Raw genomic sequence first — 16,548 nt, 5'->3', positions numbered from 1 at the left:
CATGTAGACGCTTTGATCTCGGCGCCTATGCCATTAAATCAGTGTGGTGATTCAACCGCAGTACACGCACTGTCAGTCGTCCAGTTGGTGGAACACGATGGAATCGGGACGAATCCCTGATTTTATGATGCTAAACAAAAATGTTGCCTTTGAACACTGAAGGCCTTCATCCAAATCGGCGTTTTAGGTTGCTCAACGGCTCATCACGCACAAGTTTCTTGTTTACGGGCAACCCGGCGTAAAACTCGGGTATCGTGCTTGACATGTGGCGTGATATATCAAATCTGCCTTCACAGGCGGCGTTTTAAGCATCATGAAATCAGACTGGGTTATTTCCCCCTGGTCACCGGAAGACCAATTGACCCCTCTACTGTTCTTGCCTGTAGATCCCCGTTTAAGAGACAACTATAAACCTAGTAACCATCAATATAAAGGACGTCATCATTAGCTACCATGGAGCATGGAAAAAGTCAGATTCTCTTCTTAAAAGCCAAACATTTTGCTCATGTTCGCCATGGGGCATGATAAGGCCATCGGGACACTGATTGTCTGTTTGTTTAACTAAGTTATTTATCGTCTTAATTATTCAGCAGTTGAGCGGATCAAATATTTGATATGTACATTGAGAACAACTGTCAAAAGCAAGTAAGGTTCATTTATTTAGATCTCGTCTATAACGATGGTTGCGTCGACGATTTTGTAGGATGTGAGGAAAGACTTGGGTTTGAAGGCCGACACTGCTTTGGGAGTGTAAGTTCTTTCAATATCTAATGCTGATACGGTCGAGGAGTAGTATGTGCTATAAGCGTCCATAACAGGGTCTAAAAGGGGTGTTTGGTTAGGCTGAATGACGAAACCAAATGGACAGTGAAATGCCAACAAAACGATCTGTTGGTATTTTACTGTTTATATACCCAGGTTTATCTAATGGATTCGTATTACATTTATTGTCCGATAGGATGATGTTATTTCTACCAGACTATAGAAGACTTCAAGAGGAGCTAATTAAAGGCAAGGACGAAAGCACGACATAGCATTAACTAGAACGGAACTCGAGCTAAAGCTGTAAATAGAATAAACGTCATAGTGTCGTTCAGCTCCGCCAGATTCCTCAAAGCACTTACGCCACGTGATGGCGTTTTCGGTAAACAGAGCGAGTTAATAACTGATGGATTAAATCTCTACGGACTATCGATGATATTTATAGTGGGCTGAAGGGGCCTGTTGAACTCACTTGACAACGAGAGTCAACGACCTGAGAATCTTCACAACGAATCCGTGCGAAGTTCTAAGGAACTGTTACTGATGAGTCTGCGTTGTTAGCACGCGGGTTTCTCCAGGACTATATTTTTAGAATCGTTTAAATAAAACTATCGAAAGACCTTGCTCTCATACGGACTTGAATCCCAAATTCCTGGAGGATTGGATTGAGTTTATTCGACGTCAACATAAAACGTTTTAACATTCAAAATGTATCATACGCCTAACTTCTATAATCGGGTTCTGGAAGTCATCTCCAAGCCATCAACGTTAAGGACAGACTTCGAAGTTTTGCCTCTCCTACCATGGTTTCGAAAGAAATCGGACATTATCAGCCCTCTGAATAATGGTAAGTCGATTTGTTTATGTGGTCTTTTTCACTAATTTTTCTGAGTTCCGTATGCCCAGCGGTGATCGCAACGCGGTAACACAACGCGGCTTTTGGTTACTTCTATGCTTGTTGTAGATCGACATCAAGCTAATTCCTTAAGGTGGCATTTCTGCCCCTTTTTGCGGATAATTGAACACTTTACCGGTTAATTGGCGATGTTCGTGTTCATTGAAACGGTAAATTGTCGATTTAACAAACGCTGTGAACGTAGAATGCAAGCTGGTCAACAAAAATCCAATTGCCAGAAGTTGGACACCCATCACTGGCCAACGTCTCAACGGAACACTCAGTCACATCACGAAGGGATGATTGAACATCTATAATCTGATTGTCATTTTGACGTCAATCTGACAAGACGTCTGTAATGGACGTCAATTATTCTATCTATGAGCACTGCGACTTCTGATGCATTTCTCGTAAATAATAGTGATTTCACATATTTCAACATCCGTCTGCGGATTTTGGTTAATGCCACCTATTGTCCGATATTAGACGCGGGTCGAAGGAATGCTGATTAGCCACGGCAGACGAACTGAAAGAAGGAAATGTGTGGCTTGTTTTGGCCTTGACAACAGAGTATGATGACTTTTTTCATAATTATAGGCATATTGCTTTAAATTGGCGTTCATACCATTTACCGTTATTGACAGGGCAAAAGCCATATATATATATAATGCTCATATATGTATGCTTTATTGCCGTTCAATACCTTTATCGGCGTTATTCGAATAGAGGTTGACAACATAGTATGTCACAAGCAAAGAAATATCGTTCAGCTGCACAAACACAGTTGTATATCATAAACTTGTACACCCATTCAACATTTGTATGCTGGTATTTTCGTGTGGCTCGTGTCAACCTTTCGCATAGTGTCATGTTTGTTGGTGGGTGTCTATAGTTTCTCAAGGCTGGATAAGGTATTGAAAGTTTAAGTAAAGGCCCAGTTAAGATATCTTTGATCTTGATGGCGTGGTGTGTACAGTATGAGCTGACAAATGCCGAGAGTTGCTGATGGAATGGCCACAGACGCACTGTACGAGAGGGTCATCCGACTGATATCAAAACCCCCAGGCGCGCGACATCAGTTCGAAGTGATTCAGATCATCGAATGGTTCCGTAAGAAGGCAGATCTGTTTCGAGAGCTCAAAACAGGCAAGCAATTTTTACATCGGTTAGAAATCGTGTTTGTTTCCTCATCCCTCGTTTCCTAGTTGCATGGGTTTGGGAATAAGAACGGGAATGAATGTGTATCTCAGCTCGTATCTTGCTGAAAGCATCGTAGTTTTAAGCTTGCTGCCGTTCATGCATGGATCTTTCCCTCCACCTTTCGATTCTCTCATGGCTGTTTACCTCAACCTTATCATGATTTGATGGTACGGAAGGACAAAACAGACCATGACATTGTTAAATGGAATGTCAATCAATGTTAAAGTACGACATGCCTACTTTTCCGTCAAAGACCCAGACGAGAACGATCAAACCACTTTTTATGATGCTGCTGATCAATCACTCCTACGAAGTTGGTTCTTTGCCAACTTGTTAGCATCATGGTTAATGGTGCTCACTGAGGGGTCGGTAAATATTTCTTACAAGTGCGTTAACTTAACTTCAAGTTTTAAGCCTAATGGAGATAACGCTTAGTACATGTAACGTTAACGCCACCGTTAGTGATAAAATTAAGTTCAAACAACTACTAGCCCAGGTTATACCCAAATAACCGCTGCATGGGTGGAAATGGGAAAACGCTGATTTGAAAGCAGGCCTTTGGTAAAACTCTCCTGACCATTTTACACCTGTCTCACTTCAGTAAGGTCAGCTCTGGCTGCAGTAATCGTGCCAGCGTGAAAATGTGAGTGCATGGCAAAACTAAGGGGTCAGTTAGTATTTTTGTCTGTGCTGACCAACTCAAAAATATTTAACCTAAGGAACACTTTATTTGAACGAAGTTAAATCCCTTTTAGCATGTTTAAAGACGCTTACAATATTCCACCAAAACTGTTATCATTGGGAAATGCTAGGCGATGACCCCTGAAATAACAACGTATATGGCTTTACTATAAGGCTGTTTTATTACGCTGGTCTGTACTAAATTTTGACCACTGGTCTTACCTAAATATTTGATTGAAGGCTGAGCTCACATATACATATAGATGTAAGTGAGGCTATTAGCCTGAAAACAGATTTGAGGACAGTCCTACACCGATGACAATCTTAGCATTTCTTTTACGACTTAATAACCTGAGTGTCATTAGTTTTCGACCGCGAACTAGACTGAGCGCGTGGAATACACGTAGAGTCATCTCCTACTCCTTTCGTCTCATAAGACCTAAATTACAGTCTTTATTTTGCCGTAAATTGGCAAGTCTTTTTAATCGTTTTTGTGCAATAATGCGCGATTATTCATCCCGCCGTCTTTGGTTCAGTATCAAGATACCGTAAGCCTCTAGTAGCATCACCAAGATGATATACTAGAAAGTGTACCTTTATTTGTTTTAGCCAGCTACGGTATTATACACATGTTGAACAACTCTGTAAACTGATCGGAGTTACCCAAACAAAAACAAGGGATCCAAGAAGCATAAAGCAATTATGAATTCAAGAAATGTTTTATCTTTACTTTTGTGTTACCCTAAATGTTGACCCACGGTGTGAAATTGATTCGAGAGAGTTCTCCTCTCATCTGATTGTGTATGCTCTCATTCGGTAGAACAGAAAACCTGGATTCAGATCCGTGGAGAACCGAGGAGAACCGCGAGGCGCCTTGAATATAGCTATCATACCGGCTGATGTAATCCCAAACATTTCCAGGACTAATGACATGTTAATGAGAGCAATCGATGCTGGTATCGTGGCCTTTCATTAAAACCATTTAGGTGACTAGAGAGAAACAATATCCTGGTCCTGGCTTATTCTTCTTAAAAGCTAGCTTTAATATTTTACGACGACATCGATAACTTGTGTGTTGCTAGGAAGTCACTATAATTCCGTCGAGTCAATGTATTAAATATAGATGAAAGCATACTGATCATAATCCACATAATCTCATTTGAATTCGTTAATGGTCGTTGGCAAGAACGTTAAGTGATATCATAATCGGAGACCTGCATTATTCATCTTGATCATCTCTTTAACGACGGTACTGTTTTTGTCTTCTTCAGAAATACTCCTCGACGTCATCAAACATTGCCAGTTCGTCAGCAAGAAACAGCATGATGTCATCATAAAACAGGGAGAAAAGGGCGACTGGTACGTAAGGATTTCTCAATGCCAGGGGTGACAAGGTCACCCCGGATTTTACCGTGCCAAATATCGTTTAATCATCTCCAATAGACAATGCATGACTTCAGACCTGCACGATGCAGCGACGAGTAACAGAGAGAACATTTAAAAGCGTTGACAACGAGTCGATCATACCATAACCAATAAAAACATGTGGTTTATATCATGAGTACGCATCGGAGGAAAATAGTCCGTGATAAAAGAATATAACTCAATCTCCTAGTCAACTATCGATAGTTGTCAAGACGGTGCATTGTTCTCGATCATGCATATGAAACTTGTTGCTTATGGCGTCGTCTAAAAGTAATCAGTAACCATATGTCATGTTACTCAGTTTCTATGACGTTTCCTCCGGATTATATTGTTCTGTTGGACTTGTCTTTGACTTAAAGAGCCATAAGTGAATTACACATAGGGGAAGGGGTCAAAATACTCGGGGGGGGGGGGGAAAACACATTTCTAGGCAGACTTTTGCAGAGTAGACCTAATGCCGGGGGAGGGTTACATGTTGTGCTTCCTGTCTATCATGGCCCACCGATTGCAATTTCCAGTTTCAACAACCAAACGGCCAATGTAATTCACATGATTACCTAACCTTTCCATGTCTACAATCACATTTGCATATTGGAACATGGTCCCTGAAAGGAACATGCTGTCACGGGTGGAACCGGAAGTACAATCTCAGAATCATGTCGTGCTGAATGGCAGAGAAGCCCGTTAACGGCATGGGGAGTCATTTCTTTGGTATCAATTACCAACCTGGCATGCCTGCTCACTTGTCGCTGTGCATTTTTTACCTTTGAATATCTCAGGTTGAACTCAAGCTCGACTACAATGCTAATTCAATTTTTTGAGCAATTTCTTGGACAGGTTTATTGATGACTGATGAGGAAAAATCAGACGAGTGGGCACAGGACCAGGCAAAGCACTCTGGTTGGCTTTTTCTACCATGTCTGCTATATGGCAATTGCTCTAATGAAAATCAATTTGTGAATATTAGCGATTGAGTGTCGTCCTCGTTTGGATAAAGTTCAGGTTAGTTAGCAGAAGGGCCCTTTGTCAAACGGACGTCTGCAAATCTCTCCAAACAGTGGACGACTAAGTAAGAATGCGTGTTACTTGTGTGTATTTTCTGTCATCCAATAGGCCCTAAAAGCTTAGACCAGTGCCAAACAAACAAGACCTAGAAGTACATATTTGAAATCAATCAATAAAACATATTTACCTTGTTGGCTGATTGGATGACATGTCAAAGCATGAAGGAATTATAGGTAATATTGATGAAATCAAATCCCAAGTTTAAAAGTTTAAGCTGGGAATTGCATTGCATGAAGATTCTATGTAAGGAGGTCATGCGACTTAAAGCTGAACTTCCTCATTTTCACCTTTCGGTATTGTCGTCAGCTTATGCTTATACGCTGAAACTGACATTTGTGTCGGTAAACCGGAAGAAGCGTTGCTTTGTCATAACATACAACATATTCGAAGACAGCCTTCAACGTAAAAAGGTGCTCAAGTATAGTTTGAGAATTTGTCAACTCAGTGTGCAATTATTGTAGTATATACTTGTGCATGCCAATCACGCAGTCGTCAAGAAACCTGCTCTCGAAATTGCACCATAAGAGGAATGGGGGTGATGGGAGTTCAAGATGATGTCTCCCAAGTTGAAATGCAAAGCTACAAACTTCGTCTATCCAAAATATGAACCTCATTTGCTCTATTTCGAGCCCTTTCACTGTGATCAGCGACGTAATTTTATTCATGTTCTAAATCTTTTGCAGTTTTTACATCACCTTGCATGGTAAAGTAACCATCTACATCAAGTATGCCAAATTAACTGATGTTGGCGACGAATCTTACGGCGAACAGGCCCAGCATTTCGTCCAACCGGACATTGATGATGACGTTAGAAGATGTTCCGACAGGTCAAAACTTGGCACATTCGTCTGTAGTTTAGGTAATGCTCCAATATATATAGTAACACAACCAAGTTCTGCCTATCGTACAAGAGACCTGTATGACTTCCCAAAAAAGTTCCAGGTGAGCCACCTGCTTTTCAGCATGGGAGGGGTGTCTCACACCGAAGATACAACATTGGATACACCTTCAACAGGTATACATGTAACGGCGTGTCATATCAAAGTGCGAGTATAACGAAAACAAGTAGCATAACCATATTTTCTTGATACAGGTCCGGGAGACGCTTTCGGCGAGGTTGCCCTGCTCAGTGAAGACTGTATCCGTACTGCCTCAATCGTCGTAGATGAGCACACAGATCTGATCTGCATAGACCGGGCACTCTATAACCGGTCGGTCAAGTCCGTGCTGCAGGAGGAGTTCGAGGACAAGGCAAACTTTATAGCCACGAATCCGTTCTTCTCGAACTGGGCACCTCGGTACAAGAAACAGTTAGCCATGGCATTTAGGAAGGAGACGTACGTATATGAGACAGTCATAGCCAAACAAGGCGAGCCGGTGACTGATGTATATTTCATTCTAAGGTGAGATTTTACTTTTGACATCAACCTACAACTAATTGACCATGGACTATGAAATTTCAGCGATAGCGAGTGTCATTGAGCTTTCGGCGACAACAAGTAGGCCTACATGTAAGCACATTGGTTTGTTGTAAATGATTACTACATGAACACAAAATTTAAATTTTCAAAATTTCCATTTAGTCCTTTATGTATGAAATACAATGTATGTACTTTACACAAAATATAAGTTGTAATAAAACATCTTCAGAGTCATATACTTCAATGAAATACATATGCCTACATTGTATACACCATTGTGCCTTGAATTGCACCCTTCAAAATCACTACCTTATCTATTGTAATCTATACACCGTGCAGAAAAGATGACGCTCCGATATTTTCATTTCTAGTGGCGAGGTCAAGGTCACAGTCAATCCCACAATGCACCACTTACAGTATCCAGATTTGTACGAGGAAAACGCCATCAACAAAATCAAGGATTCTGATTTATTTCCAGAAAAGTAAGTAATGCCGTGTGAACATGTACCTTAGGTTCACTTGAATTTATTTTGCTTGAGTATTTTTTTATTAGGTACCTATTGAGTGTGAAACATTAAATGTTGTACCAATGACAAATTTTGTCATTGGTACAACACGCTTTCCTCAAGGTAGTCCTACCGGTCGCAGTTTGGCAATCAACATGCTTCCAGGGCTGATACCTAGGAAGATAACTACATGTCTACTGATCGGTCAGACTGACCGGAAGTCCCAACTTGCTGCTTGAGGAAAGTGGCGAATGACCCTGGTTCATAATTACTTCATACACATATACATACATTAACAAAGTACATTCGTCATATAAGTTCTGCTTGGCAGCACAAATTACATACTGGTGTATTCAGGAAATGTTTAAAATTTAATTTAGTTATAAGTTATCATTACATGCTTTATTACAGTCCCTACTATCATTTGCTCAGGTAGGATTTCGAATAAAATCTATAAGTGTCCACAACAGGCAATTGCTATGACTGGAAAACACAACGTCACGATAAGCTAAAGATGACGGTGCCCGATCGAATAAATTACCAATTACGGTCCACAATAGACTCGCCCAAATCCTTTCTCCTCTTACGTTAGAGAGGGGTGTAATGCACGCCTACGCCCATTCACAAAACATTGGACGGGTCTATTATCACCGAAACGCTGTCACTGCTCAAGTATTTTAAATCGATTGGGCACCGCCATGATTACTGGTATCTGTTTCGCTTTCACAAAGGTGTTAAATCACACAGACAAAAGAATATTGTTTAGGAATATACTTCTAAGATTGTGCGTGTAGAATAGGGGGGAAAAATCACGAAACAAAGCACTTGAGCATATGTACAGTAGTAACTTTTCAACTATGGGATGAGAAATGATTTTAGAACTGTCCAAGTATGCTGGTGTACCTTTAAAATAATGTTTCCAGGCTTTTTTGTAACACTTAATCCTTTTTACGAGTGACAACAAACAGCGATATATTATATTTATGTTATTAAATTTCAGCAATGGTCGTACAAAATCGGAATACCAGCGAACGCGGTTGAACTCCGCGGCAGCGCATGCTCAGAGTCGAAAATCAGCATCTGGAAGTAAGAGACAGTTGGATGTCTGTTTACTGGGCAAAAATGAAATTATTGGTAAGAAACGGTTGACCATTAAGCACTTGCTAAATTCCTGAGTACTTTACTTGTTCAATTTAAAGCATTTTAACGCCTTCACGACAATATTAAGCAGAACTGGACGTTGCTGATGAACTTCTGGCATTTCACTTGGTCAGACATGGAGGGATTTTATATTACAATATGATGAAAATTTAATTAAAAGCAATTCTATGGTTGGGAGGTGGCGCGTGTAATGAAATTCCTCGCTTTATTGAGGTAATTAAAGTATGTCATGAAAAGTGAAGATAGGTTAACTTAATTGATTGCCCACAAAAGACACTTTGACACATCATTCAAGATTTTATCAAATTAATCAGACTGTGGGGTTATTGGGTATTTTGACGGTATTTGGACGGCTAGGTATTGTAATTGCCAAAGAAACCAGACAGTCGGTGACAAAAGTCACTCCAATGAATGCAATGGCAATTAGACTTTTCATTTTCTCTTCCTTTCTCTACATTTAAAAGTTCCTATTGCTGACGTCAGAGTGAACGCTTGTTCAATTGAAACTTAAATATGAGGGGTTCTTTTATCTTAATGGAGCCTGTCAAATTGTTTTGCAGCAAAAAATGAACATTGTTTGTCTCTCCCTGGACTCCCTGCCCTCTAGAGAGACGAACAAGGCGGGCTTCTGGCATCATTTGAAGTATAACATCAAAATATAATTTCGAAAGTTTAAAAGGGTTTATAAGTACACAACGTTGATTTGGAACTTCCGGTAAAGAACAGTTCAATGAAAACAACATAACGTGAACTGAAGAACAAGAACGTTGCAGTGTCTACAGAGAGTTGTACAAGGATTTACTTATAAGCGACGACTACCGTCGGTTTCTGTAACAATTTCATTGTTGTAACCTTCGTTAACTTATGGCAGGCTCTTGTGAAGTACATGTAGTTGGGACTAGTTTTTACCCTTTCTATCGGGCAGCTTCCATCGCACTGCATGCTTGTCTGTCTGACTCTTTCTAGTCTTAGTGCATGCTTAGTCTTACTTTTCTCTCCTTACAGGGGACGTTGAACTTCTCATGGGGTTAGGCTCTCACATGTATTCAACCAAATGCTACCAAACAAGCCAAATTCTTGTTTTGGACTTGCGGACTTTTGACCGATTGGTCGTAAAGCATAACCGAGCGGCGGTGATGGCCATGAAAGCAAGCTTGTATTCTAGGCTGAGCTGCCGAATACACAGATTCATTGCTGATAAATGTCCCCTTCTGTTGCATTTAATTGACAAGTCAGTGAGCTATACTAAATAGCATCTAATTAAACCGTGTTACCCAATCAAAATTAATTGTAGGAACTGTACATTTGTGTATTTTTTAAGAGATGTTTCATGATAATCGGTTGTGATGAAGGCGATACGGGACATCACATTTTCTCTTTTACTGCGATTGCGGTGCCAACAGTTTCTGATTTCATCTAAATATACATATACCTGACAATTAAAGGATAATCTTCGTTGTTTGTTGCGATGTCCTCTATTCTGTTTTCTATCACTGTTAATTTACCCAGAAACTATCGATAAGTTTCATTTAAATGCTAACTATGACTGTTTCTTAAAAACTAGTAAGAAGCATATTTTGTATCGGTATCAAAAACCCATACTGACTCACTGCATGGGGGGGGGGGGGGGGGGGGCAACATCAAACCAAAATGTTTAATGTCCGTCATCAGAGATACGTTTTGGTGAGGACAAAATTGAATATCTCTGGTAGAATAACGTCATGGACTCCTCAGCGATCCTAACTGCTCTGTCCTCCGGATTCTTCCTCCTTCTCACAGCATGGCATCTATCAAGCTTGGAATTCTGACTGTAGGTAAGACATCACAGCATGGAAACGCAAGAAGTTCGCCTACATCACGGATGTTTACATCCGTGCCTCGATGAGGAAAACGCATGCACTCAACTGTATTGCTTCGATTATTTCTGTGGCAGTTTTCACTTCCATTTTTGATTCTTCTACCTCATCCCTCCCTCATCCTTGTCAGAGTGTATTTTAGAAACGATCAAAGGCCAGCTTTGAGAGAATGTTTTACTTTAACTCTTCTACAACGGCCCTCATTCTTCTACCTCTCTGCATGATCTCGACACTACATTTTCCGTTCTCTTTTCCTAACATCACATGTGTGTTTGATCCATGGATGAGGCAATCACTGATGTTGAAAGAGTGGATGTCGTCCTGGGTGCCGAAAAATGGTACCCAGGTTCTAGATCTACTGGACAATAAGCACCCTGGGTGCCATTACACTAGACAAACAGCACCCAGGTTCTTTTTGCCTGGCTTACGGATCTTAGGACTTGCGGCATTAGCAGTGCGCGAAATAAAAAGAACAATAAACAGAAAAAAACGCGTCACTGCTAATGCCGCAAGTACCACGGCGCGAGATAAAACGAGATTGCAAGAAACGTCCTCGTCCCTAAGATCCGTAAGCCAGGCAAAAAGAACCTGGGTGCTGTTTGTCTAGTGTAATGGCACCCAGGGTGCTTATTGTCCAGTCGATCTCGAACCTGGGTACCATTTGTCGGCACCCAGGACGACATCCACCATTTCATCACTGATTGACAGTTGTTATTCCTTCGCTCCAATGAACCATCGAGCTCGTTTCATTTCAGGTGATATGGAGGTCCTTCTTGATATGGACACGTTCATGCAAACGGCCGTATGCAACCAAAGAACAAAGGCATTGGTGCTTGAAATGAAACATTGGGAGAGGCTGCTAGTGCGGCGGAACCCGCAGACAGTAGACCAAATAAAACACGCCATGGCGCTGAAAGCACAAAGCAGAATGAACCCGGCGTTAGAGAATGTTGTCCCTCTTTTCAAATACGTCATTAAACGGGGGAAGGAACTTCGGGACGATAGACTTAGTCATGCTCAGAGAGAGTTGCGAAGAGCTAGAATGGAGTCGTTCACGCTTCCGCCGAGAGGTGCTCTGATAGATCTCTTCGGCCCTGGGACAGTTTTCTACCGGATACGAAAGCGGGAGGAAGCCCGGGAGAAACGCAGCAAGGCCATACAGCAAGTAAAGGAGACTTCTTCCCATTCCCGCTTCATGCCGCCAGTCAACTCGTCTAGTTTTGTCCAGGGAGGTGACAATAAGTACCGGGTCACTTTATCCCGAGTGTCCGAGAGAGTGACCATTGGTGAAGACGCATTCTATGACGTGGAGACGAGTGACCCGGTACTGAGTGATCTTGAGAGACGGCTCAGTAACTGGTTAGGTGGGGAGAAGCCCGCTAAGGAGCGAGTGACCAAGATGCATCGCTATGAGAGCGTGGTAGGTATTCAAGACTGTTCCGTCGATTCCTTGATCGTTGGGGTATAGTCGTGTTTGGACACTGATACTATCGCGTTTATGTCACTCCCATGAAAATACTACCGCCGTCTTCAGAATAGCAGCGTCAACCAGTACCGTGCCGGCTGTCAGTAATTATACGCAAACGTATTCACGTCTACGTTTATTCTTATTGCATCTAGTCTTCATCTGAAACAATAATGTACAACGTTTGCAAAGTTGCAAACGGTTAAAACACTAAGATCTCTAGAGCCGACAGCGCAAGTTTGCTGCGACGTCCACTGCCTCATCTTTCTATGGCTTGTTCGCATTTTCATGGAGAAATAGCTTTTGAAAGGAAATCTTCATGCTATCGGCGGGTAACCAAGGCATCTAGAACCTCAACTGTAACAAGAACTTCATTTCAGGATCCTGAAAGACAGCCTAAAGGTGGTGCCACAGTTGTACTTCGACCGAAAAGTAGCACTTTTCCTTATAAACCTGTCACACCTTTGGAGGCAGTGGCCGTGGCAAACGTCATGAGCGTAGATGACCGGGGCCAAACGAATCCTACCGTAGGTAAGATAACCCGACGACAGTGGACTGCACAGGTCGTGTTTTCTTAGAAAACTTCAAAAGCGTTATAATGCAATTATGCTCTTCCAGCAATGATATTTTAGGAATAAAGCATCCGATATACATGTATAATGTTCATACTTTTACTACTGATAGATTCCATCAGGATATGATTTATTGCACATGATATCTGTTCTCGGTATGACTCTTCAGAGCCTTACTTCTTCCAGGACGTATCACACCTCTACACGAGCAGGTTTTTTTAAATCAATGTTTCTTCTTATTTCAGTGAAACAAAAAGGCCAGTGACTGAGTCGAAGTGATAGTCCGATAATACATTGTGTATGCACACATGCATGTCGATGGCGATGTGATTTCGCAACCGACCAACACGTCTATAACGTCAGCTCTACCAAATGTGGATACATGTAAACTGTTTTTTCTCACCATACCAATGGACAGTCGTCGTTTATCCGTTTGCTAAGAATGCATGAGGGGGGGAGGGGGGGGGGGGGGTCATTACGGGTGCAATACACGAGCAGTAGTGTGTTACCGAATTATATCAAAACAAGGCAACTCGTCCAATATCTGGTGCTATGCTGTAATCAATGTGTATATATATATAAATAGGTACGCATATCAAAGTTTGTAGTTTGTTTATCAAGGTATCGTGTGAAATAAATAATTTCAAATATACATATACATCAATCATTTGCGTTACTCTCTCAAAATATTGACAAGCCCCCGGCCCGTGATATAACGAGTGTTGAAGGTGTTTTTCCTCATAACCGTGTCACGCGGCTCATATCGCATAATATGTCCTTCGTTATTTCACCGTGGCCACGGTCGAAACGTCCTCCGCCTGAAACGTCTTCGGGTAATTAACTTAAGCACGCACACACGCCCCCTATCTTTCTAGTTGTAGCTATTCTTGATCAGAAAGGAGTTTGAATGTCGTCTGCGGCGAATAACCAAAGTACCCAAAGTCATTTCGATATAGTTTAGCGATCTTGGCAGCCAAATCAAAGGTGACATTTTTAAATCCTTCTCGCATTACTTCTGACGTAGGCAGCATCTTGTACCTGGAATTCCGAGATGGCCATGTTATAGCATCTCCACCAACCTGTTTTAGAAAATAGTTCACATCTTCTTCTAACGTTTCAAACTTTCCTATGATATTGTAATTAATTTCACATGGAAAACACAAATCATGATAATTTTTCCAGTGTTCATTCTCAGCACCATCTAGGACAGACTGCAGGAACTCATGAAATAACACGCCTTGTCCTGCCTTGATTTTCTCCGGTGTCCAATCTCGGTGGAATTTCTTTAAAATTGGTCTCCCATAACTTTTAAAAAATTGCGGTTGGCCCTTCGGGCCCAGTTTGTTCCGGTAAGCAGAATAAAGACGCTCAAAAGGGTCCCTCACAATCAGGAACTTCGTGTAATGCTGCAGTTTCTGCCTCACTTCTTCGAGAGGTACGAGGCTTAGCCGGCCTAACAGCGCCGTTGATTTTGGCCAGAAGTCCGCTGGTCGTAAATTAAACGAGTCATTTATACCCCGCAGCCCGACCATAAGACGAAGCATGTTGCTACAGGCGACTTTAGGGACCTTGCAATAGAGAAATTTGTGCTCATCATCAATGTATATGTGACTGTATTTCTTGACGTCTGGACGCCACGAGGCGTTCTGCCACTGAAACATTGTCTTTGACTCAAACTGGCAATGATGACTTACGACTCGCTGTCGTGTTTTGAAGACGTTGGATCTATCCGGAATTTCGTGGTTGTTTATCTGAAATCAAGGAGGAAATCAGTATGTGTGCAAGTTATCAATCCGTTAGTGGCAGACCGACCTCCTTGGTTATCGATCCCGCCGAACATCTTTCAGGTAGGGGAGCATAACAGTTGTCGGATGCCCGCATTAAAGGCAAATCTGCTGTCACTCAACATCGGGGTTTCAGAAAAAGACTGATGACCTCCATAATCTCAATTCTAGTGGTCCGAGGCATACGGCTATTCCATTCATCCTTAAATCTTTCACCGCGAAAAAAACAGCTAAATCAATACCCCTAAAACAGTCTAACATTGCCACTCAAAATAAAATATCGTGCGAACACTGCACATTGTCATTGGGGAGTTTTATCAACACGTCATGTATCCAAATAGAAATTTTGTTTGATAACCTATCTTATCTGCATTTTGGTAGATATTACAAGGGGTGACAAAGTTACACCATAAGGGTGAAAATGCAAAGTTTTACAGGATTTGGAAATGTTGGCGATAACAAACTATTGGTGACACTGATCGCTTCCTAGGTGGTTATCATGATCATCGAGTGAGTCAGTAGAATGGTAGATACCCTCTAATAAACCCAGTTGTCTTGCCCGGAAGCAGTCTGTCATCCCGGGAAGGACATTGAGAAATTGTCGTCACAAGCTTGCGTTTTACGCGCTTCCAGTGCCTACAAAAGAAGTATTGGTTGCCTGCGAAAGAGGAGGGCGTGGCAGTGCATCAGACCCCAAAAAACCCGCCCGTTCTCGGCCTGGCAATACAAGTACGACACCAACTTGAAGTACTTACTTTATCCACCCCTTTCTCTAGATCTGCATTAAACATCGTTACATGTATGTAGGAACTTCTGTATCTGTATTTCCAACCTGTTAAAAACAACAAAGATTTAAATATGACTCAAGATCACTTATGTTATCTAAAAAAACGCTACTGGACGAATCTGTCATGGTACAGCAATGCCAGATGTTGCGCTAGAGTTATTCGCTAATCATCATCACCATCATTATACGGTCGAAGGCGCACATGAATACGCAGCCAATTGCATCCGTCTGTAATGTTGATTCATATACGGTCTAGAAACTGCAAATGACAACATCATTATACACGAAGACCACTAATGGCGCTGGTAAAAGTTGTGAATATCAAAAGAATACTGAGTCAAAGTTACCTCCAATTTGGTCTCTGTTCCATAAAATCCACACGATATTTAGTCCGATGCAAGTTAACGCTACTGCGAGCACAGTTCTTAACAGTGCCGACCTATGCATTTCTAGTACCAGTGAAATTCTGTCACTCTGCTCTAGCTGTCGAAACCACACGAGAAGCAGTGGAGAATGTCCTGAAGGAAACCCCCATGTGATCCATATGAACCGATTGCTTACTGTCGTTAGCACCTTGCATGTGTGTTATAGTCGATGTGATCAGAAAAAAAACAAGATAACTATCATTATCTTAATACCCGTTATATCAACCCAACGCACGCAACACAAACATACAATTGGTAGTTGACCTAGGCCGTTATTAATGACATTCAACATGATGGGCCTACCTACAATAACACTGCAAGTGGTGAAATTCGGTTCATCACGAAACTCGTCTTTTTCCGTCCCCAGTTGAAACTACAATAATGCCGAATGTCTGCAATTTTTTAAAAAACTCATTTGAGGAGACATGGTCATGGTCTACGTTTGTAATTTATTCATCGTTGAAAAAATATGAATACTTCTCACAATGAAAGGGTTCCATCAGAAAATAAATCATATGTAAAAATGTACAGAGGAACTTAGCG

General features: G+C 41.5%; 2 protein-coding genes across 3 annotated transcripts; one reads left to right on the top strand and one right to left on the bottom strand.

The window, feature by feature from the left end:
- Nucleotides 1-677: 677 nt before the first annotated feature.
- On the top strand, nt 678-13,467 carry LOC135483173 (uncharacterized). Of its 2 annotated transcripts, XM_064763809.1 has the most exons (10): nt 678-750; nt 959-1,609; nt 4,810-4,897; nt 6,712-6,887; nt 7,122-7,431; nt 7,821-7,931; nt 8,956-9,089; nt 11,728-12,392; nt 12,818-12,968; nt 13,255-13,467. In XM_064763809.1, the coding sequence occupies exons 2-10, from the start codon at nt 1,471-1,473 to the stop codon at nt 13,272-13,274; spliced, it is 1,794 nt and encodes a 597-aa protein (XP_064619879.1). In that variant the 5' UTR covers nt 678-750; nt 959-1,470; the 3' UTR covers nt 13,275-13,467. The 2 variants fall into 2 exon arrangements, with proteins under 2 accessions (XP_064619879.1, XP_064619878.1); XM_064763808.1 differs by lacking the exons at nt 678-750; nt 959-1,609 and adding an exon at nt 2,521-2,803.
- Nucleotides 13,466-16,196, bottom strand: LOC135483174 (carbohydrate sulfotransferase 11-like). Its single transcript, XM_064763810.1, has 3 exons — nt 15,928-16,196; nt 15,549-15,625; nt 13,466-14,760 (listed from the first exon to the last, which is right to left on the bottom strand). The coding sequence occupies exons 1-3, from the start codon at nt 16,025-16,027 to the stop codon at nt 13,891-13,893; spliced, it is 1,047 nt and encodes a 348-aa protein (XP_064619880.1). The 5' UTR covers nt 16,028-16,196; the 3' UTR covers nt 13,466-13,890.
- Between the last annotated feature and the right edge of the window lie 352 nt (nt 16,197-16,548).

The sequence above is a fragment of the Lineus longissimus genome, chromosome 2 (assembly GCF_910592395.1).
Source record: "Lineus longissimus chromosome 2, tnLinLong1.2, whole genome shotgun sequence".
Lineage (NCBI taxonomy): Eukaryota > Metazoa > Nemertea > Pilidiophora > Heteronemertea > Lineidae > Lineus > Lineus longissimus.
This window is presented reverse-complemented; position numbering and strand designations above follow the sequence as displayed.